Here is a 25,128-nt window from a genome sequence, read left to right as displayed (position 1 = left end):
AAAAATCAACAGTGCAAACAGAGTATATAGCAACAAGATAATTAAAGTACAATACTTGTAACAAGATAACATACCAAGGGTATAGACCACAAGTAAACATAAAAAATTGCTAGCAAATGTTATCTTGGCATTGGTTGTTGGAACACTCTCAGACAACCAGAATGCCACTTAATCCTCAAGATAGTTATTTATCATTCAACCGCCAAAGAAGCAATTGTCAGTTCAATGTATTGCAAGCATTCTATCCCCTAACACTTGATCAATGTCAGAGCAGCAGAACGTTAGATACCTAAGTCTCGTTTTGTCGGCAGCATAATTATCACAGAACAAACAAAAATCAAGAATAATTAAACAGTAGAAGGCACAAACTGTCCCCATTAGAAGCAATCATGATAATCTATTAAGTAACTACTAGTGCCAATACATTTGAAGAGTCAGATTGCTAGTTACACTACATGATGTCACTTTGAGAACTACTTTGCAGGAAAAAATAAGAAGCTTGTGCAAAGCATAATCATCAGGTGCGAGGATACAGTGTAAAAAATAATGACTTACCGCTCTGGCTGCTTGGTACACGAAGCGAACTGCATCCATGTTTTCCATAAGATTGCTACAAAAAGGAAAATATGTTTGTTAACCTGGAAATACATCAATTCAGGTAACCTCCTACAAGATAAATCAATTAAGTTTTATGAGCGTTGATATACATTCTCATGTCCTAGTTAACCATTATCGGGACATTAGACTCCAGTATTCTGAAACTAAAATCTCTCGTGTGACCACATTGAACTCAAAAAAGGACTTAAACAGTTAAACCCACCAGCTTGACAAAACACACTATAGAGGAGGAAATTCTAAGATTCCAAGAGCTAAATCCAGGAACGACAATTCAGCATTTCTGGGTTATATAAGGTTTTGTGACAGGGAAAGCAGTGGTGGTGGCTGAGAACTTACCAAACTCCATCACATGCAATGACAACAAACTCAGGCCCATCAGAGATTGTATCCTACAAAATATTGCCATTTATAAGATCACTATTCGTTTTGGTAAAAACAACTCCCATTAAACCCTTAAACTTACAAAGTGAACTGCACTCTCATCACTCAGACGTTGTGCAGCCATAAAGCTCAACTTGTCTGGAAAAGATATAAAAACTACATCAGGTGCAGTTCAATACATTGTATAAGCTCGACAAAAGTATAGAAGTAGGATAGAGTTATACCGTAGCCTTTTGCAACTATAACCGCATCTTGTATGCTTCCATCGCAGCAATCCCAACATCCAAACTTACTCAAATCTTGCGTGACAAACATACCAATAGCCTTCCAATAACAAACATCACAGGTGTTAGAAAATTACAAGACACAATTTAAAATCAAAGGAACTATAGTTATTATACCTGGCCATCTTTTGAGAGGATGCAATATCTTGACTTGTCTGTTTGCTCGGTCAATCTTAAAAGTAGCTAGTCAGCAACATATTATATTTATGTGATATCAAATTTTACATATAAGTTTACGGGGATGAGAATACCTGTATCCCATCCTTGCATTCAGCACCAACATTTTGCTCAAACTACAATATGAATTCGATATATAAAATTCAGATGTAATTAACAAAGAAAATATTTTTTTATGACACTTGTATCTACCTCTCAAAAGCACTATTCAATCTATCCAGCAAATGCTTCATATCACTGTCATGATTCAAATGGTTGATGACTTTTAAATGTAAATGCTCAACACAATAGCATCCCACGGCAGCCCCTGAAGCACATTGATCATTAGACATAGTTGCGCATCAACTAATATCTTCCACTATATAACAAGGGGAAAAGATAAATAGAGAGTGACACCGCAGTATAAGGTATCAAACCTTTAGTTTCAATAAGAGATCCAAAATTTGTCGTCACAGTACAGACATCCAAATCATCCAAATCCTTTCTCTATAGAATGAAACGTGTGTCAGCAACTCAACATAAACACTATCCCAATATAATTGAAAGAGTAAAATCCACCACCGGTCCTAAAATTATTCGAGGTGTGTCACTTTAGCCCTAAATAAAACTATCAAAACGCATATTTGAGTCCTACTTCTTTCTAAAGTGTGCCACCGCAGGTCCTAAACTCGCCGGAGCAGGTCTGACCCTGATAGCAGGACTAAAAATAGTGGTTAAAACTTATGTGGGCACTCATACATGCAGTAAAGAATGGGACATCAAACAATTCACTGCTAAATTCTTAGCTGCATATTACATTGAAACTTTTAGGGCAGATGACAAGATGACACTAACAAATTTTGGAAGATTGTTGCGGAAAGATTTCAACATGACCGCCTCTAGGAGCAAGCTGGCAAGAGCTAGAAGAATGGCATACAATGAAATCAATGGAGATGCAGATAAGCAATACGAGCAACTCTGGGACTTTGCGGCTGAGGTTAGGCATAGAAATCCTGGAAGCTCCATGTTCATGAGACTAAAAGATGGTGGTATCTTTGATAGCTTATACATGTCACTAGATGCATGTAAAGGGGGGATCCATGACAAGGTGCAGACCTCTTACTTGTGTAGATGGGTGTCATATAAAGACTAAATATGGTGGTCAATTGCTCACAGCAGGTGTTGATCCGAATGATTGCATCTTTCCTATTGCTATGGCAGTTGCTGAAGTTGAGGATACTCCCACATGGAAATGGTTCTTGAACACACTGAAAGAAGACCTTGGCATAGATAATACTAGTGCATGGACGATAATTAGTGATCGACAAAAAGTAACTCTCGTATGTGACTAAGATATTATACTTCCTAAATGATATAATGTTTAGTGTAATACATGTTGATCACTTGGATGCACTTTTCATGATGATGCAGGGGTTGATCAATGCTGTCAATGAGCTTTTCCCTGACTCAGCACACAGGTTTTGTGTGAGGCACCTATACCAGAATTTCAACAAAAGATTCAAGGGGGAGAACTTGAAGAACAAGTTGTGGGCTATTGCAAGATCCTACAATAGGCTTGATTGGAGAAAACATATGGATGACATGCAGGTATTGAACCAGGATGCATATAAGTACTTAGAAGCCATTGAACCTAGCTCATGGTGTAGAGCTTTCTTCACTACATTGCCCAAGTCTGACTTGCTACTGAACAATACATGTGAAGTGGTTAACAAGTGTTTTCAACATATTTTGTTGCATGATACTCATTGCACTTCCTTTTGATGGTGAACTCCCTTCACTTTCCATACTCAAGGTACATCATTGATGCAAGAGAAATGCCTATAAGATCCATGCTACAGAAAAAATTTAACCAACTCATGACAAGATATTATACCAAGAATAATGAGGCCGAAGATATGTGTGGAATCATATGTCCAAAGATAAGAAAGAAATTGGACAAACAAGTAGAAATGGCCAAAAATTGTGAACCTCTACCAACAGGGAAAGGAATTTTTCTAGTGCATGGTCTGACAGGAAAATATACGGTGGATATCCACAAAGATAAGTGTGAATGTGGGAGTTGGCAGTTGAAAGGAATTCATTGTAGGCATGCAATTTCTTGTTTCAGGTACGAGAGGATCAATCTAGAGGATAAGGTGTGTCTTTCATATAGCATAGATGCCTTCAAGCAAGCATATGGCCAGATTATAATGCCTTGCAGAGATGAAAGATCATGGCAAAAGATTAGTGGAATTGAAGTGAAACCACCTCAGTATGAAAAACATGTTGGTAGGCCATCTAAGAAGAGAAGACAGAATCCTGTTGAGATGGAAGAAGGGGCAAAGATGAGCAGACATGGCACTATATCCCATTGCAGTGTGTGCAACTCAACAGAGCACAACAAAAGAAAAAGCCCAAATAATGGTCAACAAGGGCAATCACTCAGTGTTGATAAGAGACCACAAATACAAGGAGGACAGAAGAGGAAGCTACAAGTGAAGAGAAACATTCTTACACAGGTACAACAACATTTTGTTTCTCTATTTAGTAGTTAGCTCAACACACTCAAACTACCGTGCTTGAAACACTCCTTCAAGTATGTTATTCTTTCTTAACATCTCATTTCCCTGAAATGTGTTGCATTGATGTTTGATGCTTCATTGGTAGTAAGCAGGCTCAAGCATCGCGGCAATCCCATGTGTCACCAGGCCCTATTCCAGAATCCACCTTCATTGCTCGCAACAGAGATGCTTTGCAGCCCACTACAGCTACCACATCCACTGTTGGCTTAAAGAAGAAGCAAAAGAAGAGGGTTACAAAGGCCAGTATCACTGAATATAAGTGAACATGTTCTCACTTTGGACAGAGAGCTTTTTGGACAGACAAGAGTTCTATTTTGGGCAGTATTTAGATGGTGCCAGCTAGGTGCTGAAGTAAACCTCATGCATGTGTTGCTGTGGGTTTATCTGCACCTTCATATGTGCATTTTGAGGTTCTGATGTAATAGAAACCTAAATTACTAGCTTTGTTTCGAGTGTCATGTAATTCACTCTTAGTTATATGTACCTAATGCACTTCGTATTACTATTGTCAATGCAGCCAATGCACTCTTAGTTATATGTACCCAATGCACTTCCATGTGTGTTGTAATTAAGACATTGTTTCAAGCACAACAGTTTATTGCATGGTTGAAGTGAGCTTCCAAGGTCGGTCGCCGCCATGGTTTTAGTGAATGAAGCGTGTGAGCTTGCAGCCATATGGCAGAGGAGAAAATGAGGAGGAAACATGAAGCGTGGGAGCTTGCAGCCATGGCAGGGGAGAAAATGAGGAGGAAACGGGAGGGAAGTGAAGAAAGGAGCAGCCTTTCTATGTTATGTACATGCAGGGGGGTAAATGCAAGCCCCCCAACCGTTTAGGGCGGCAATTTTGCTGCCAAAACTGGTTCATCATGGCAAAGGTCAAATTGCCACGGGTGCAGGTCAGGCCTGCTCCTGCGAGTTTAGGAGCGGCGGTGGCACACTTTAGAAAGAAGTAGGACTCAAATATGCGTTTTGATAGTTTTAGGACTAAAGTGGCATGCCTCGAATACTTGTAGGACCAGTGGTGGATTTTACTCTAACTGAAACTATAACTGACCTTTAAAACCTCTTTGACATAGCCTCCCAAAACAGCTGCAGCATCGGCACTCTCGGTGGCAAATTTTGTTGCTGTTCATTCAAAATTCATAAGATAACTTAAACTGATACATAGCAAAAAAGGTCTGCAAATTATGAAAACGAAATACCATTACCTGCCAAAGCAGAGGAGACATCGGGGGAATTTGTTCGCACGAAGCGCTTGACTGTGCGCAGGGTGATGTAAACTCCAAGACCGCCTAAAACATACCACTTATAACACCATATTTCTACCAAGCCTGCTCCTATTGCCATGGCAAGTGCACGCCCGGGCCATGACCCTCCCCCTCCCCCTCCTCCCCGCCCCCTTCCAGGCCTTCCAGCCCCTGCCCCCCCAGGCCTTCCCGACCCCGCCCCTCCAGGCCTTCCCGACCCCGTCCCCGTCCCTGTCCCCGCCCCCCCAGGCCTTCCTGCCCCCCCTGGCCGCGGCGGGCGAATGGGTGGTCGCACATGAAGAATTTGGGACAGACCCTCCTCGTGGTGATGGTGGTGGTCCGTCCCGAAAACAGCATGTCCCTTGTGGAGAACATAGGTGGCCATCCTAAGAATTTGAAGAGAAAAAACTAGTCAGATCATATAAATAATCCTCTTCGTCCCCCTACGCGTCCCCCAAAAATTAATAATGCTAGCTCTGACTTGACTTAACCTTCGTTCATGTATTTTAAGGAAAAAATGTTCAGTTAGCAAATCAACTAGGAGGTTAATGTGAGCCACCAAGATGATCATTTCTTTCACGGAAACAAAAGATTAAGTTTTATTATTCTAGCAGTCTCATGTCTAGACGATCTTGCAAGGAAATAAAAGATGAAGCTTCGGTTTTCTTTTTGATTTGTTATCTAAGACATATACTTGCAACCCAACAAGAACAACAACAGCCAAATAATGGAACATACAGATTATGTTGAATATCATAAACTGAATATTTTTTGACTTAAGCAGCAGCAGACAAACAGTCTACAACTACAACTACTTTCTCTACCTCTCTCCCAATAAGCTTAAAGTTTTTACTTCAGGATTACTCTGTTGTTTTGCCAGCTAGAGGAAAGCGACACATGCAGATCATATTAATAAACTTCTGGGCATTTGCATGATGAACGACATCAATATCAAGAAATGGAAGCAAGAGTAAACAAACATAAAACAATGACATGAGAATATGAATGAAGTTGATAAGTAACCATCGTACAATTCTCCTAAATCTTCAAAGAGAGGGAAAGCTGTTGTCCTTAACTTTCCACCTTTAGAGTGTGACTACATAGTTGACAAAAAAATGATATAAGAACGTGCAACAAGCAATGAAACTGTCAGGGAATGACAACCACATTCTTACTATGATGATGATTTAGACATCCAAAGTAGTATGAAACAGTTATTGCAGTCCAACAATGAATATTTTTAATTTGGTAATAGCAAAACTGTGCATGACATCCAAAGTAGCCTATAGCAGGACTGTACATGACTCTCAGTTTACAGCCTTCTGACAAGTAAAACATTCAGCCTCTGCCTTGAGAGAACTGAGAAGCATACACATGCAGGAACAAAAGATAGCCTGTTTTCTATTGCTTCGTACGTAGACGTAGCCACGTAGATAATTTTTGGTAAATAAATCAGCTTAAATACGAACAAAAAGTATAGTGTCAACTAAATCTTCACCTGTTAAGAATTATAGATCTTGTTCCTTGGAATCAATACCTGAAAGAGGTATGGTCGAAAACACATGAGATTCCAATCAGTTAACACCAATATAATATACAAGAATCAAATAATCTTCGTCAGAAAGTTAAAAAAAAACACATGTCTGAAAATGTTCAGTTAAACAGCTAATAGCTTTGTGAATGCGTCGTGACTGCCGTCTAAGGTTCTTTGCAACTTTCTTGGTTCCTTCATTGCACTTCAAACTTCACATGGAAAATTAGTAATTTGCAAAGGAGTTCTACTTTCTGCATCTATGTTGCATTGCTTTCTGCATCTAAATTAGTAAAATGCACTATCAGAGTTACATGGCTTCAAGATGCCTTGATCTCAGAGCATTTTACCTAAATTTCTCTTCACCTCCACTATCAGAAAAAAATCATGTAGTTGATCTGCACCTCAGTTACATAAAACTCAATTTTTTTACCTCCAAAAAATATCATTGACAAAACTATATAGCTACAGCTGCATCTCATTCATTCTCTATAAGTAGCTACATATATAGGGCCTGTTCTGATCTCCTACCAACTCCAGAAACTCCACGATTCCAACTTCTCATCCCAGCTTCGAACTCCACACAGCGAGCCAGCTGTGTTCTGCAGTGATCGCTGGCTTCTCTGGTCGCCAGCCATATGGGCTAGCTGGAACCGGCCCAAGTTTCCCAGCCGAGGAAAACAGGCATAATCTCAGGGACAAATAAATACTACTCCGGAGTATATATTTTGTCAAAGGAGTAGCATATATGTGCACTGCTAATGTCATTGACAAAAAGGTTCGACTATGTAGCAGATTTGGTTAGATTCAACTAGGTACACTATTTGCACACACCAAATCATGCGTGGAGCAAGTACAGAGAAGGGTAGTGGGCAGCTGCAGTAAGTAGAGAGGAGATGTGGAGCCTCGCTGGCAAGACGGCCCTTGTCACCGATGGAACAAGGGGATGGGAAACCCTAGAAATCAAAAGGGGGAACCGGGGAAGAGGGAGGAAACAAAGGGTGGGTAGAAGATCTTATCGACGTAGAAACGTTGGGGAGGGATACCGGAGTAGGCTGTTGTGGCCGCCGAGCTCGCGCCGGGGATGGAAGAAGAGGGTCGCAGATCGGCGAGCAGATCGGGGGGAGGGGGGCGGGGTAGAAGGATGCCGCAGCAGCCGGTCTTCAGTGGAGGAGAGAGATCGCCCGCTCCGGCCCTGGCCGTCGCTCAGTTCTTCCCCGCCGGCGTCGGCGGCGCTGCCGCTCTCGCCCTCTCCTCCTTTTTCTCTCGAGCCGAGAAGACTTGAGACGAGTGGGGAGACTTGGGGAAAACCCGGTGGAATCCCTGCGGTTTGGGGTGGATTTGGATGGGATATCAGCCCGGCCGGGTTTAACCGAAGACGCATATGAGGTAGGTCGGGATCCTACCCCGACCGGGGTCAAAACCACGTGGATTAGGCCAAAACCCCGCCGATCCCGGCGGGGACGGGGATTAAACGAACAAAGCCTCGCCGTGTCCGCCCTCTTCACGCTCCGATTCGACCCCGCGGCCTCCCCGCCGCACTCTCCCCACCGGCCACTACCCTCTTTCCCCGCCCCACCGTATACAGGAGCAGTTACGTACCTCGAATGACGCGATCGGGCTCCGCGGCCGCCGGATCCGACGAACTCCCGCCGCTGGCTCTCCAAGGCGAGGGCGAGGGCGAGGGCAAGGGGGCGAGGGGGAGGAGGAGGAGGGGTAGGGCTTTAGCAACTGCGATGATGATGGATCGGCCTCGCGTCGCCTGCGCCATATGGGTCTGGGTCTGGCCCAGCTAGCGCAAGTATAGAAGAGCTAGCATTCATTTCGTTATTTTATTTTGAGTCCGGTTTAATTTTAATTTGAAACATCACTAGCACAAAAATGATTTGGAATCAAAAAAACTAGCGAGTTTGAAAAAACAAAAAGCGAATTAGAAAAAAATATGAATTCAAAAAATTTCACGAATCAACATTATGTCGATGATTTTAAAAAAAGCATATTCAAATATATCTATACGAGTTAAAAAACAAATCTGGGAACATAAAAAATGTATGTGAATTCAAGAAATGTTTACATGAAGTCAAACACGGTTCGTGAAACCAAAGAGGTCTACAATTTCAAATATAGTTCATGAATTTTAAAAATCAAAAAAAATCATGAATTTAAAACATGCTCATAAATTTTCAAAATATTAATGAATTCAAATAATCACAATTTTAAAAATATAAGTGAGTATATGAAATGTTCATGAATATAAAAAATGTATGCGAAATCAAAAAATATTTATGGAATTAAAGTTTTCATGAATTCAAAAAATATTTATGAATTTTCAAAGTTCATGAATTTAAAAAAGGAGTAAAAGGCAAAAAAGGGAAACCATAAACAACTAGAAAAGGAATAAAAAGAAAAGAAAAAATCGGAAAAATGGAAAAACCCGAAGAAACAGCCTTCTCGAACCTTCCCAAAGGTGGGCAGAAGGTTCCAGAAGATTCCTGAAACTGGTCAATAATTTCTGAGCAGTTCGCTTCATCCCATTAGTGGGCCGCCCAGGTAGAAGCGCATAGCGAGCACTCAAGTGGATATGTACCGCATAGGCTAATAGTTCTTAGAATTGTCTTAGGGCTTGAGAGTGCGGAGAAGATTAATAGATCAACCCTGGTAATCCCGAAGGTAAAGAACCCTAGAGTGCTTTCACGGTTTTGTCACATTAGCCTCGGTATTGTGCTTTACAAGCTAGCTTCCAAGGTAATAGCAAATCATCTCAAGGTCGTCCTACCAAAAATTATTTTTGAAGAGCAGTTTGTTTTTGTACCCGGTCGCTTAATCACTCACGATATAATTGTTGCCTATGAATGTTTACATTATATGAAGGAAACAAAGCTCAGAAACGTAGACACTGTGCAAGTTGGATATGATGAAGCTGTATGATCGGGTTGAATGAGCATATTTGAGAGAAATAATGTTAAATTTGGGCTTTGCAGAAAGCTCGGTGAATATCATTGTGGGGATGGTCAACTATGTGCCATCCTTAGTACTGTCTAATGGAGAGAAGTTGGAGGAGTTGCAACCATCTCACGGAGTCCATCAGGCAGATCCTATCTCAACTTACATCTTTTTCTTGCAGCAGAGGGTCTTTCGTGCCTCTTAAAAACTAGTGTTTGGTCATCGAATCTCACAGTAATTCAAGTGGCCTTAACGCTCCGCCTGTGAACCAATTATTGACAACTAGGACCCATGAGGTTCATGGTCGCACGCAAGTAAAATCCCTCCTTATTAAGCTGGAAAAAAAGGTTTCCTCCCCCTAACAGCTGGGCCCACCAGCTGTATCTTCGCATGGAAGGAAGTGCCTCCTTGTTATGCGAAAAAAGTATTCCTCCCAATAACAGCTGGGACCCGACAGATTTGGTGGCTGGCTTGTGGGCCTACTAACCTGGCGCGTACATAGGGCTTTGTCAACTTAATCAATAAATGATTCTGGCAGCTAGACCATTGGATATTAATCCAACAGTCGTGCTACTTCTTCAACCTCTGTTATTGCTCCCGTCTTCCGTGGGTGGCAGTGCTGCCGCGCACCCGAACCAGTCAAGTTTCCCACTCCTCTCCGTATGTGACTCCACTACCGCATCTTCCTCATCTCTGGGTCGTTCCAGTCTGGGGCCTCGTCGTCGTCCACCGACCTTGGTGCGCTCGGCACAGTGTGGTCAATGTGGTCAACAAACGAGAGTCATTGGAAGATGACTGTATGTGAGAGGCTGACAGTGGGGACGCACCACGCCCATGGATGCATGCATGCAACTGCATCCCTTTTACCCTAAAAATAATGTTTTCTTTTTCCTGACAGCTGGGACCCACCAGCTACATCTTCGCACGCAAGGAAGTGCGTCCTTATTACGGGGAAAAATGATTTCCCCCTGACAGCTGGGACCCAGTAGCTATATCTTCGCACACAAGGAAGTGCGCCCTTATCCTCCCTGATAGCTGGGACCCACCCGGTCGAAGCGTACGTAGCGTTGTTTGTCTTATTGCGAACGTGTACGTACATACTGGTCGATCGGTCGCTCTGCAATGATAAACTGTGGCCGAGTAAGTAGCGGCACATGTCATAGTAGAGCCCCCCACGCAGCAGTTCAGGTTGGCCTGTCTAAACCATGTACACGTACATACAGCCACACGCCAAAAAATACGACCACGTACGTACATATGAGCGGGGTCTCGAAACGCGTACTCACGCATACGGACGGCCATGGCTTGTGTATATGGAGAGGTAACGGACGGCAGCGACGTTGTCATGTTCATCTTCAGCTAACCGGCTGGGTCGGAACGAAGGAAACAACATCGTGTTCACCGGGAACCAAGTGACTGGGTCGGAACGCGTCATGTTCATCAGGAGGCAACAGACTGGGTCGGAATGGGTCACAATGAGAGTCAACTGGCTTGGACGGAACATCCGGAACGGGGTCTGGCGTACCCCAAAACGGAGGAAAACGGCCTTGTGTTCGACCGCGTACGGTCGAAACGGGCTCCTGTTCATCGGGAAGTGTCTGGCGTACCGTAAAATGGAGGAAACGAACTTGTGTTCAGGCTTCTATGGTCGAAATGGGGTGTTGTTGATCGGGAGGGGTGGGCGTACCGCAAAACGGAGGAAATGGACTTCTCTTCGACATCCTATGGTCGAAACAGGGGGTCCTATTCATCGGGAAGGGTGTGCCGTACCGCAAAACGGGACTCCACGGGCTACTGTTCATCAGCCGTCTATTGTCTCGCTCCAGCCGCCACAGGCTACTGTTCATCCACCGTCGACCTCCTCCAGCCTCCACCTGCGACTGTTCATCCACGACTTCTCCCTCCTACCTCCACCAGCTACTGTTCATCCAGCGTCCACCGTCTACTGTTCAACCAGCCCTCCACCGGCTACTGTTCAACCAGCCCTCCACGGGGTCATGTTCATCCACCCCCAACCGGCTCGATCGGGGTCCTATTCATCCAGCGGCAACGACCTCTACACCCCCACGGGGTCCTGTTCATCCAACCCCTGTCGGGAACTGTTCATCCAACCCCCAACAATGCTCACTGTTCATCAAGAGGCAGCAGGTTCGATCGGCTTCAGTTAGCAGCAGTAGCGAAGGAATCGCTCGATCGGGTTCAGTTAACAACAAGGGATCGGTCGGGGTTCAATAACGTAGCTAGTGCAATCGCTCGGGTTTAGTAGGCGAATGCCTCGCTCGGGTTCAGTTAGAGCGCAACGCCTCGCATACACGCGCGTATGTGTATGAGAGAAACATGCATACCTCCGTGCATCGCTCGGTCCCGACCATCCACCGTAACCGGGAACTCCCCGAAATTTTCCTCGCCCTCGCTTCTACCATGATTTTTTCCGTCATGGACGGCCCAAAGAATGTCATGCAGGTGCGTCTCAGGCCCGCCTAGGACGAAAAGCCCATTTTCTGTCATGATTTTTTTCATAGAAGTAGGAGGCCACCACATCTATGATGATACCGGGTTTTGTCATAATTATTGTCATAGAGTGTCATAAGTATGATAGAAAAAATTCGTTTGGCCCAAAATGTCACAGATGTGTCTTTTTTTGTAGTGGGACCTTAAAATCTTGTCCATTGTCAAGTTTCCACATGTCCATGATGTCTACTATGCGACTTTATTCTTGTAGACTTGTGTTGGGCCTCCAAGCATAGAGTTTTGTAGGACAGTAGCAATTTTCCCTCGAGTGGATGACCCAAGGTTTATCAATCCGTGGGAGGTGTAGGATGAAGATGGACTCTCTCAAACAACCCTGCAACCAAATAATGTGTCCCCAACACACCAAATACAACGGTAATTTGTATAGGTGCACTAGTTCGGCGAAGAGATGGTGATACAAGTGTAATATGGATAGTAGATATTGGTTTTTGTAGTAAGAACAATAAAAAACAGCAAGGTAGCAATTGATAAAACGGAGCACAAACGGTATTGCAATGCTTGAAAATGAGGCCTAGGGTCCGTACTTTCGCTAGTGCAATCTCTCAACAATGCTAATATAATTGGATCATATAACCATCCCTCAAAGTGTGATGAAGAATCACTCCAAAGTTCTTATCTAGTGGAGAACATAAGTAAATTGTTTGTAGGGTACAAAACCACCTCAAAGCTATTCTTTCCGATCGATCTATCCAAGAGTTCATACTAAAATAACACCAAAGAGAATTCAGATTCGTGATGATCAATCCAACACAAAGAACCTCAAAGAGTGCCCCAAGATTTCTACCGGAGAAACAAAGAAAAGAACGTGCATCAACCCCTATGCGTAGATTACCCCAATGTCACCTCTGGAATCCGTGAGTTGAGTGCCAAAACATATATCAAGTGAATCAATATAATACCCCATTGTCACCACGGGTATCCATATGAGAGACATATATCAAGTGCTCCCAAATCCATGAAAGTATTCAATCTAATAAAACGAAATCTCAAAGGGAAAACTCGATTCATGAAAGTGCAACTATCCCTAGGTGGTTTTGGTAATTCATAACAACATATAGCTCATTGAGCTAATGCTATTCCAAGACTATTATTTCAGGAAAGCTCAATGAATGGCATGGCATGGATGAAGAAAGTGGATCCCTCAAAATATCAAGGACAAAGGATTGGCTCAAGCTCAAAAGCTCAAGACTCTTCATTTTACATTTTAGTGACCCAAGATCACATTGAGTCTATAGGAAAAGCCAATACTATCAAGGAGGGATGAGGTGTTGCTTAATGAGCCTCTTGCTTCAAGTGCTTAATGATATGCTCCAAAAACCCTCAACTACTTTCTCACATCCACATATGACCTAAATCCAAAGTCAAACTCGGCCATACCGATTCTTTCTAGCCGGCGCCACCAAGTTCAAATGTCCCACAAACCCAAGGCAAATCGGTCTTACCGATAGGGATCTCGGTCTCACCGAGATGGGATTGTAATCTCTCCGTTTCCCTTTGTAACGTTTCGGTCTAACCGAAGTGAGCGATCGGTCCCACCGAGATTGCAATGTAAATTCCCTGTTTCCCTTTCATAACATTTCGGTCTCACCAAAATGAGCGAATCGGTCCTACCGAGTTTACCTGACCAACTCTCTGGAAAGCTTATTACCAAAATCGGTCTCACCTAGTTTTTGTAATCGGTCTCACCGACATTACGTTATGCCCTAACCCTAACCATATCGGTCCTACCGAGTTGGATGTCGGTCCCACCGAAAATCCTAACGGTCACTAGGTTTACTAAATCGGTCCGACCGAGTTTGTTGATTCGGTCCCACCGAGTTTGGTAAATTGTGTGTAACGGTTAGATTTTGTGTGGAGGCTATATATACCCCTCCACCTCCTCTTCATTCGTGGAGAGAGCCATCAGAACAAACCTACACTTCCAACTTACCATTTCTGAGAGAGAACCACCTACTCATGTGTTGAGGCCAAGATATTCCATTCCTACCATATGAATCTTGATCTCTAGCCTTCCCCAAGTTGCTTTCCACTCAAATCTTCTTTCCACCAGATCCAAATCCCATGAGAGAGAGTTGAGTGTTGGGGAGACTATCATTTGAAGCACAAGAGCAAGGAGTTCATCATCAACGCACCATTTGTTACTTCTTGGAGAGTGGTGTCTCCTAGATTGGCCAGGTGTCACCTGGGAGCCTCCGACAAGATTGTGGAGTTGAACCAAGGAGTTTGTAAGGGCAAGGAGATCGCCTACTTCATGAAGATCTACCGCTAGTGAGGCAAGTCCTTCGTGGGCGACGGCCATGGTGGGATAGACAAGGTTGCTTCTTCGTGGACCCTTCGTGGGTGGAGCCCTCCGTGGACTCGCGCAACCGTTACCCTTCGTGGGTTGAAGTCTCCATCAACGTGGATGTACGATAGCACCACCTATCGGAACCACGACAAAAACATTCGTGTCTCCAATTGCGTTTGAATCCTCCAAACCCTTCCCTTTACATTCTTGCAAGTTGCATGCTTTAATTTTTGTTGCTCATATACTCTTTGCATGCTTGCTTGAATTGTGTGAAGATTGCTTGACTTGTCCAAAGATAGCTAAAATCTGCCAAAGTCTAAAATTGGGAAAAGGTTAAGTTTTTAATTGGTCAAGTAGTCTAATCACCCCCCCCCCTCTAGACATACTTCAAGGTCCTACAAGTGGTATAAGAGCTTTGGTCTCCATTTGCTTTGATTTCCATAGCTTTTGGTGGTCATAGCCTTGGTTTCACAACCTAGGAGAGTATGGCGTCTAGTGAGGGAAATTATCACCGTAGAGGTCCTTACTTTGATGGTACTAATTTTGCTAGTTGGAAGCATAAGATGAAAATGGATATTCTCGGACATAACCCCGTCGTTTGGGCTATTGTGTGTATTGGCTTGCAAGGTGAATTCTTTGATGGGAGAGAGCCGAACTGTGAAGCTAGTGCGGAAGAATTGAAGATGCTGCAATACAACGCTCAAGCTTGTGATATCCTCTTCAACGGATTGTGCCCCGAAGAATTCAACAAAATCAGCCGTCTTGAGAATGCAAAGGAAATTTGGGATACCTTGATTGATATGCATGAAGGTACCGACTCCGTCAAGGAATCCAAGTTGGATGTGCTCCAAAGTCAGCTTGACAAGTTCAAAATGAAGGATGGTGAAGGTGTCGCTGAAATGTACTCTAGGCTTGCACTTATCACAAATGAGATTGCCGGCTTAGGGAGTGAAGAGATGACCGACAGTTCATCATCAAGAAGATCCTAAGAGCATTGGATGGAAAGTATGATACCGTGTGCACATTGATCCAAATGATGCCAAATTACAAAGATCTCAAGCCAACGGAAGTTACTAGAAGAATTGTTGCTCATGAGATGTCACTCAAGGATAAGGAGGAACTTCACAACAAGTCAAGTGGTGCTTACAAAGCCTCATGTGAAGCCCCCACATCATCAAGTGAGAAACAAACCTTCAATGAATAATTGAGCTTAATGGTGAAGAACTTCAACAAATTCTACAAGAGTAGAAGCAAATAAAGAAGCTCTAAGTCAAGGTCCTACAATGACAAAAGATCTTCTAGTCGAGAGCGAAATTGCTACAATTGTGGGAGACTCGGACACTATTCCAATGAGTGTACGGCACCCTACAAAAGAAGATAAGATTCTCCAAAAAGAAGAAGCAAAAGAGAAGAATCACCACCAAGAGAGAGAAGGAGTAGAGATGATCGTTATGAACGAAGACCCTCACGGAGAAGCAAGGATTCGGAAAGGAAGGACAAGTCATCAAGGAGCTACACAAAACGAAGACATCAAGCTCATGTTGGTGAATGGGTATCCGGCTCTGACTCCGACAATCACTCCGAGAGAAGCTATCACTCCAACTCCGATATACTCAAGATGAAGGTGTTGCCGGTCTAGCACTTGTGTCAACCAACTCCTACGACATATTTGACTCACCAAATGAAGAAATTGGAAGATGCTTCATGTCCAAAGGTCCTAAGGTAACACATCCCAAGTATGTTGATTTCAATAGTGATGAAGATGACTTGCTAGGTGATGATGATTTACTTGTTGACAATTCTAGTGATGAATACTATGATGAAACGTCAATTAATCATGCTAATCAAGATAAAATGAATGACAATGATAAGGAGAAGATTGAGCTTCTGACTAAAGAACTAAACACTCTTAAGTTAGCTCATGAAACTATCTTCGAAGATCATCGAGAACTTTTAAGGGCTCATGAGAAGTTACGCTTTGAAAAGCTCAATCTTGAGCAAGAGCATGAGTTCTTAAAGGCAATCAATGATGATCTCCGTAAGAAAAGTTCTTCTTACATTGCCAAGCGTTTACTCTTATCTACTTACATGCCTCAAGTCAAGTCTAGTAACAAGTACAAGAAAGATCCTTCCTCTAGTAGTAACAATAACAATGCCAAATCCAATATTGTTGCTTCTAGTAGTTCTATTGATTCCACTAATGATTCTCTTAGCCAAGTTACACTTGAGCAAGAAAATAGCTTATTGAAGGGAATTATACAAAAAGGTGTATACAAGAGCCTTGCCAGGAGTAAGAAATTCGAGGAAATTGTACGCAAGCAAGGAAGGCACCGGAAGAATAAAGGTGTTGGTTTTGAACGAAAGTTCAATGCCAATGGAGTTGAGTGGGAAGAAGATCAATACCCCAAGACGAAGTTTGTTCCTCAACAAGAGAAGTATGATCCTACTTCCTTCAAGGGAACACAAGCACAAGATGATCTTCCACCACAAGACCACAAGAACAAAGGCAAGGACAAGCTTCAAGAAGAGTTTGATGCATTTGAAGAAGCACCTAAGGCCTTGGTCAAGTGGGTTCCCAAGACTACGTCAAGTTCTACTTCATCAAGTACAACTCCAACTCCAAGGATTCCCATCAAGATGATGTGGATCCCGAAGAAGAAGAACTAGAGAGTTCTTGAGGGTGACTCCGCCAACATTCTTCACTCATATCATTATGGCAAGGACAAGTGCAATCAACTTCCACATCTTGCACTAGTTCAAGGAGTCACAAACCCTCATGTTGGTAAGGCAAGGGACAAGGTAACCTAATGATTTCATGGACATCATCTTGTGTGTGCGTCACTCTATGTCTATGGATATTCTTGTTTGTTCCTTGTGGGACTAACCCATGTAGGTATGTTGAAAGTGCAACTCACTCCAAAGGATTGCTCCAAATGATCTACATCAACATTGAGCATCCACATCTTCAACACCTACATGAAGTCATCATCGACAAAACCCAAGGTTAGTTCATCCCTCTAAGGGGGGATCTCACATCTAGGGGGAGCTTAACTCTAAGAATTGAGTCAAAGCAACTCTAATGATGTGAACACATCAATGCATTATGTAAAAGTGGTAACCCCACTTGAGCTTAAACGATGAGTATGACCTATGATCAAATGTTCTCATTTGACTCCTAAGTCAATATACTCATATATAGATGACCTAGTCATCGCCAATTGTTTGATAGATGCTAGAATTGGTTGTGCATGCTTTGCCACATAGTTCATTTGCCATTTTATTGTGTGAGCATGTTGGTTGCATATTTTACTCATTCAAGGACATCCACTTGTTGCTTTGATTGATTGACTTCTTTTTCTTTGGCCAAGTGGATGGACAAGAATGCCTAAGAACCTTCTCTAGCTATCTATGCTTTTCTCATCTCAAACTCTATTCATGCTACATCACAAAATTTGATCAAGTCAGATTCGAACCACTCTATGTGAGGAGCACTCGGAGTCCCCGATTCATCATAAACTTAAACTTCCAAAACTTCTTTGTGATTCCCGGTCTGACCGATTCCTTTCGGTCCTACCGAGATCACCAAGTCGATCTAGGTTTTCAATCTCGGTGCAACCGATTTGAACTTTTCGGTCACACCGAGTTGCTGTAACTGTATATAGTTATGCATCTCGGTGCCATCGAGTTGTTCCACTCGGTCACACCGACAGGGTCGGGCTATATATACTCACGGGCAAAAATTTGAAAATTTTCTCCAAACCTCTTCGCCCGCGCATAGCTCGCTCTGCCTCCAGGGCCTCTGGATCGTCTCCTCGTCACCAGCCGCCTCCTGTCGCTGGTATCCGCTGTCGTCAACGGAATTCACCCCCGCCGTTGCCGCCGTAGCAAGTTCATCGCCAAGCTAGGGTATGGACTCGATCACAGTGCTATCTCCGTCCGATTCCTAGTCCATTGTGTTCATTATGATTCTTGCCACGATTGAGACACTCCTATCCAGTCAATACAATCCTTAGAATAGATGCGATTTGAAAATTTAGGGGTAGGTTTCCGCCGAAACCATCTCGGACCCGCCGGGTTGAAAAACTCGGTCCCACCGATTTGGCTAACGCCATTGCACTAGTAACTCTCGGTCTGACCGAGAATTGCTAATCGGTGTGACCGATTTTAGAACTTTGTGAAACCCTAGCAGTCTCGGTGCCACCGAACTGTGACTCGGTCTGACCGAGTTCACTAGTTTAGGTTCCAAAACTGCTTCGGTATCACCAAGTTTTAAAATCGGTTGATCCGAAATGCTTTCTGTGGAAAACTAAAACTAAGTTTTTGAATCATTCTTTTGCAAAAATCTCTGTATTTTGTGATGCTCATCCATTCTATCTCATCTATAACTATTCACAGGGTCAGCAGTCAGTGTTTTCAGCATGTCAGACCAAAGTGATAGTCAGAACAAGTCAGAAGAGCACAATCACATGTGTGAGGGCACTAGTCCCTCTAACACTTCAGATGATGGCATCAGGAGCACCCCAAGCAATTTGCCTAAAGCTGCCACCAGGACAAGGAAGAAGAGAACCTCAGAATCTGAGGATGAGGATTATATGGCAGAGGAAGATGAGGCTACTTCCAAGAAGGTAGTGCTCAAAAAGGAGTATGGCTCAGCGAAGAACACAAAGCCTAGACTCAATAGGAAGGTCCCTGCCAAGAGGACACCTATGCTGAAGGTCAAAGGATCAACTCAAGTACCTGAAAAGCCTGATCCCAAAGAGGCACCTGCAAGAAGAGTTACAACTTCCAAACCCAAGAAGGTTCCCACTAGAGAAACCATGAAGTTTACCATTGAGTCAGAAGATGAAGCTGCTGGTCAAGATAAGAAGAAGAAGAGAGTGAGAACCACTACTGCCAAGGTTCTTGGCAACCCCTCTATGAGGAGAGACTCTGAGGAGGAAGAAGAAGAGGTTGTTGCACCAGCACCCAAGGCACAAAAGCTGACGGGTGATGCTATAAAGTCAGGGGCTGCAACATCAAAGCCCAAGGAAGCACCCAAAGCTGCCCCAAGCCCAAGATTGCACCAAAGAGGAATACTAGGAGTATTCCAGATGCTGAGAAGAACAAGGCCCCAGTGCCTGAAGTTGCCGATGAGGAAGATGATGAAGGACAAGTCCTAAGGAAGCTAAAGCCCAAGATTCCAGACCACAATGATGCTCATCCTGTGGCTGAGAACATGAAGTTAAGAAAGGATGCATGACTCAGACTGTGGAGGCTGTCAGATCCATATGCTACCAGGAGAAGGACTGCTGTTGATTACAGGTTCCACACAAAGGAACATCAGGATTTCTATGAGACAGTGCTGTTGGACAAGAAACCGATAGTGTGTGATATGAGGTGGGTCGACTGGACCTACATGAAGGAAAATGAGGAACACTATCCTAGAGTGCAAGACAGTTTCATTGCTCGTGGAGTTGCAGACTTTGTTGGGTAGAAGCTCACAAAGTGGAATGATGAGCTCATTATGCAATTCTATTCCACAGCACACTTCTATCCAGATGGCAGGATAGTTTGGATGTCTGAAGGTACAAGGTACCAGTCAACCGTTGAGGAATGGGCCAATCTGATCAATGCCCCAAAGGAGAGTAAAGATGACCTGGATGTCTATGCCAAGAAGAAGATGGATCACAATACCATGGCTCATATGTACAAGGAGATCCCGAATGCTGCAGTTGAGACACATAAGTTTGGGTTAGTTCATTTTCTTCTGTCAGAACTCCCAACAATCAACTGGATCCTAAGGCACACTCTTTTGCCCAAGTCAGGTGACCACAACATGATTAGAGGGCATGCTATCAACTTGCTACACTTGTTTGATGTGCCACAAAAATTCAAGGTCATGAGCCTCATTGTTGAGACCATTACGAGGACAGCAGCAGACCAGAAGAGAAGTTGTGGGTATGCCCTACAGATTCAGGAGTTGATTAACTCAAAGATGGGCACAGGCACATACTTGCTGGACAAGGAACATTTTGCTATCTATCCAGACTTTGAGGACAATCAAGTTGTGATGAATGAGAATGAACCATCATCAGTGTAAGCTCAAGAGAAGAAGGAGAAAGCAAAGAAAGAGAAGGCTGCCAAGATGCCAACTCAAGAGGAGGCATCTGAGTACTTTCTGAAGAACAAGCAAGAGCAGCTTGGTTACTTGATAGCATCAACTCTGAGGATTGAGAAGGGCTTGGCCACCCTAACTCAAAACCAGGAGAGCCTGGAAAGAATCATGGAACAAAAATTCTATGATCTAGATGTCAAAGTAACTGAGATTCAGTCAGTTGTGGAGCAGCTACAGGATGACATGCAGGAGAGGAAGGGCAAGACAACCACTGATGCATTTGCCAGAGTGCCTAGGGCTTAGAGATCAGCTGCAGTGCCTGTGACAGACACCAGAGCCACATCATCTGCACCAGCTACAGCTCCTACAGCTCCAGTGCAACCAGCTCCAGCACCAATTCCTCCAGCTCCATCCACTTCAACTGAAGCCTTCGTCCAAGGAGCCATCTCTACACCACCACCTGAAGATCAAGCCTGAGAGTCGATCTAGCACTATGCATTTTCTATGAACTTTTTGGTAACTTGTTGCCAAAGGGGGAGAAAAATGTATAGATCATAGGCTTCGAGAGAGAGAGTGTGTTGCTTTTTGTTCTCTCTTGCTTTGGTGGTTAAACTTTGTTTGCTTTTGATTGCTTGAGATACTATGCTATTATCTGTGAGACATTGATGATCATGTGTTTGATCATAAGCTACACTTATGCTTATTAGATGATATTATCTTACCTATCCTTATATGATCATTCACTTTGTTTGGTGATGAGTGCATGTATTCAATTTTTATTATTTTGAGCGCTCCACCAAGATGTATGCGACATGGAAGAGTAACCGATGAGCCTAATTCCTTATGCATTTGCAGTCCAAAGCAAATCTTAAACTATGCACAAATTTAGGGGGAGCTCTTGCTTATCACATACCTCTCAAAGCGACGATGTTTTTCAATCTTATTATCATTTGTCGAAGCTTTGATCTATATGTTGTCATCAATTACCAAAAAGGGGGAGATTGAAAGTGCAACTATCCCTAGGTGGTTTTGGTAATTCATAACAACATATAGCTCATTAAGCTAATGCTATTCCAAGACTATTATTTCAGGAAAGCTCAATGAATGGCATGGCATGGATGAAGAAAGTGGATCCCTCAAAATATCAAGTACAAAGGATTGGCTCAAGCTCAAAAGCTCAAGACTCTTCATTTTACATTTTAGTGATCCAAGATCACATTGAGTCTATAGGAAAAGCCAATACTATCAAGGAGGGATGAGGTGTTGCTTAATGAGCTTCTTGCTTCAAGTGCTTAATGATATGCTCCAAAAACCCTCAACTACTTTCTCACATCCACATATGACCTAAACCCAAAGTCAAACTCGGCCATACCGATTCTTTCTAGCCGGCGCCACCGAGTTCAAATGTCATAGCCACTGCCACAAACCCTAGGCAAATCGGTCTTACCGATAGGGATCTCGGTCTCACCGAGATGGGATTGTAATCTCTCTGTTTCCCTTCGTAACGTTTCGGTCTAACCGAAGTGAGCGATCGGTCCCACCGAGATTGCAATGTAAACTCCCTATTTCCCTTTCTTAACATTTCGGTCTCACCGAAATGAGCGAATCGGTCCCACCGAGTTTACCTGACCAACTCTCTGGAAAGCTTATTACCAAAATCGGTCTCACCGAGTTTGTGTAATCGGTCTCACCGAGATTACGTTATGCCCTAACCCTAACCATATCAGTCCTACCGAGTTGCATGTCGGTCCCACCGAAAATCCTAACGGTCACTAGGTTTACTAAATTGGTCCGACCGAGTTTGTTGATTCGGTCCCACCGAGTTTGGTAAATTGTGTGTAACGGTTAGATTTTGTGTGGAGGCTATATATACCCCTCCACCTCCTCTTCATTCATGGAGAGAGCCATCAGAACGAACCTACACTTCCAACTTACCATTTCTACGAGAGAACCACCTACTCATGTGTTGAGGCCAAGATATTCCATTCCTACCATATGAATCTTGATCTCTAGCCTTCCCCAAGTTGCTTTCCACTCAAATCTTCTTTCCACCAGATCCAAATCCCATGAGAGAGAGTTGAGTGTTGGGGAGACTATCATTTGAAGCACAAGAGCAAGGAGTTCATAATCAATGCACCATTTGTTACTTCTTGGAGAGTGGTGTCTCCTAGATTGGCTAGGTGTCACTTGGGAGCCTCCGACAAGATTGTGGAGTTGAACCAAGGAGTTTGTAAGGGCAAGGAGATCGCCTACTTCGTGAAGATCTACCGCTAGTGAGGCAAGTCCTTCATGGGCGACGGCCATGGTGGGATAGACAAGGTTGCTTCTTCGTGGACCCTTCGTGGGTGGAGCCCTCCGTGGACTCGTGCAACTGTTACCCTTCGTGGGTTGAAGTCTCCATCAACGTGGATGTACGATAGCACCACCTATCGGAACCACGACAAAAACATCCGTGTCTCCAATTGTGTTTGAATCCTCCAAACCCTTCCCTTTACATTCTTGCAAGTTGCATGCTTTAATTTCCGCTGCTCATATACTCTTTGCATGCTTGCTTGAATTGTGTGAAGATTGCTTGACTTGCCCAAAGATAGCTAAAATCTGCCAAAGTCTAAAATTGGGAAAAGGTTAAGTTTTTAATTGGTCAAGTAATCTAATCACCCCCTTCTAGGCATACTTCAAGGTCCTACAATTCATCACAACAAGATAGAGAGGGGAGAATACCATATGATCCAACTATATTAACAAAGCCTGTAATACATCAAGATCGTGCCATCTCAAGAACACGAGAGAGAGACTAAACACATAGCTACTGGTACAAACCCTCAGCCCCGAGTGTGGACTACCCCCTCCTCATCATGGTGGCCGCCGGGATGATGAAGATGGCAACCGGTGATGATTCCCCCCTACGGCGTAGTGCTGGAGAAGGGTTCTCGTGGTTCTGGAACTAGCGGTGGCAGGAACAAAATTCCTTCGACTCCCGTAGGGTTTTTGGGATATTTGGACATTTATAGAGCAAAGAGGCGGTGCGGGAGGCCACCGAGGTGGGCACAACCCACTTGGGCACGCCTGGGCCCCCGGGCGTGCCCTGGTGGGTTGTGCCCCCCTCGGGGCACCCCCAGGTGCTTCTTTGGCCCACTGGATGTCTTCTGGTCCAAAAAAATCTCCAAAAAGTTTTGCTACATTTGGACTCCATTTGATATCGATTTTTTGCGATGTAAAAGAACAACTGGCACTGGGCACTATGTCAATAGGTTAGTCCCCAAAAATGATATAAAGTTGCTATAAAATGATTGTAAGACATCTAAGAATGATAATATAATAGTGATATGTCTCCAACGTATCTACTTTTCCAAACACTTTGCCCTTGTTTTGGACTCTAACTTGCATGATTTGAATGGAACTAACCCGGACTGACGCTGTTTTCAGCAGAACTGCCATGGTGTTATTTTTGTGCAGAAATAAAAGTTCTCAGAATGACCTAAAAATCCACGGAGCAACTTTCTGAAATTAATAAAAAATACTGGCGAAAGAATCCACATTAGGGGGCCCATGCCCTGTCCACAAGGGTGCAGGGCGCCCCCCTGGGGCGTGCCCCTACCTCGTGGGCCCCCTGGGACTCCATTGACCTCAACCCCAACTCCATATATTCACTTTCAGGGAGAAAAAAAATCAAAGAGAAGGATTCATCGTGTTTTACGATACAGAGCCGCCACCAAGCCCTAATCTTCCTCAGGAGGGCTGATCTGGAGTCCGTTCGGGGCTCCAGAGAGGGGAATCCGTCGCTATCGTCATCATCAACCATCCTCCATCACCAATTTCATGATGCTCACCACCGTGCGTGAGTAATCCCATCGTAGGCTTGCTAGACGGTGATGGGTTGGATGAGATTTACCATGTAATCGAGTTAGTTTTGTTAGGGTTTGAACCCTAGTATCCATTATGTTCTAAGATTGATGTTGCTATGACTTTGCCATGCTTAATGCTTGTCACTAGGGCCCCAGTGCCATGATTTAAGATCTGAACCTATTATGTTTTCATGAATATATGTGAGTTCTTGATCCTATCTTGCAAGTCAATAGTCACCTACTATGTGTTATGATCTGGTAACCCCGAAGTGACAATAATCGGGACCACTCCCGGTGATGACCGTAGTTTGAGGAGTTCATGTATCCACTAAGTGTTAATGCTTTGGTCCGGTACTCTACTAAAAGGAGGCCTTAATATCCCTTAGTTTCCAATAGGACCCCGCTGCCATGGGAGGGTAGGACAAAAGATGTCATGCAAGTTCTTTTCCATAAGCACGTATAACTATATACGAAATACATGCCTACATTACATTGATGAACTGGAGCTAGTTCTGTGTCACCCTATGTTATAACTGTTGCATGATGAATCACATCCAACATAATTATCCATTACTGATCCATTGCCTACGAGCTTTTCACATATTGATCTTTGCTTATTTACTTCTCC

At 43.6% G+C, this 25,128-nt stretch overlaps 1 protein-coding gene and 1 long non-coding RNA gene across 4 annotated transcripts in view; both read right to left on the bottom strand.

Annotated features, from left to right (window-relative positions):
- Positions 1-5,417, bottom strand: part of LOC119337143 (probable protein phosphatase 2C 42) — a 7,145-nt gene extending 1,728 nt beyond the window's left edge. Inside the window, exons 1-10 of the mRNA XM_037609250.1 lie at positions 5,230-5,417; positions 5,076-5,146; positions 1,877-1,946; positions 1,653-1,767; positions 1,535-1,576; positions 1,401-1,455; positions 1,224-1,323; positions 1,082-1,137; positions 955-1,007; positions 556-610 (exon numbers count right to left, since the gene is read on the bottom strand). Of these exons, the coding sequence (XP_037465147.1) occupies positions 556-610; positions 955-1,007; positions 1,082-1,137; positions 1,224-1,323; positions 1,401-1,455; positions 1,535-1,576; positions 1,653-1,767; positions 1,877-1,946; positions 5,076-5,146; positions 5,230-5,368 (756 nt within the window). The 5' untranslated portion in view covers positions 5,369-5,417. The remainder of the gene's footprint in view (positions 1-555; positions 611-954; positions 1,008-1,081; positions 1,138-1,223; positions 1,324-1,400; positions 1,456-1,534; positions 1,577-1,652; positions 1,768-1,876; positions 1,947-5,075; positions 5,147-5,229) is intronic.
- Positions 5,418-5,487: 70 nt separating this feature from the next.
- LOC119342159 lies at positions 5,488-8,527 on the bottom strand. Of its 3 annotated transcripts, XR_005165412.1 has the most exons (5): positions 8,206-8,253; positions 7,846-8,122; positions 6,767-6,805; positions 6,300-6,364; positions 5,488-5,654 (listed from the first exon to the last, which is right to left on the bottom strand). It is a non-coding gene; the product is annotated as an uncharacterized LOC119342159 (long non-coding RNA). The 3 variants fall into 3 exon arrangements; XR_005165414.1 differs by lacking the exons at positions 7,846-8,122; positions 8,206-8,253 and adding an exon at positions 8,402-8,527; XR_005165411.1 differs by lacking the exon at positions 8,206-8,253 and having other exon boundaries at positions 7,846-8,128.
- Between the last annotated feature and the right edge of the window lie 16,601 nt (positions 8,528-25,128).

This window comes from Triticum dicoccoides, chromosome 7B, assembly GCF_002162155.2.
Source record: "Triticum dicoccoides isolate Atlit2015 ecotype Zavitan chromosome 7B, WEW_v2.0, whole genome shotgun sequence".
NCBI lineage: Eukaryota > Viridiplantae > Streptophyta > Magnoliopsida > Poales > Poaceae > Triticum > Triticum dicoccoides.
This window is presented reverse-complemented; position numbering and strand designations above follow the sequence as displayed.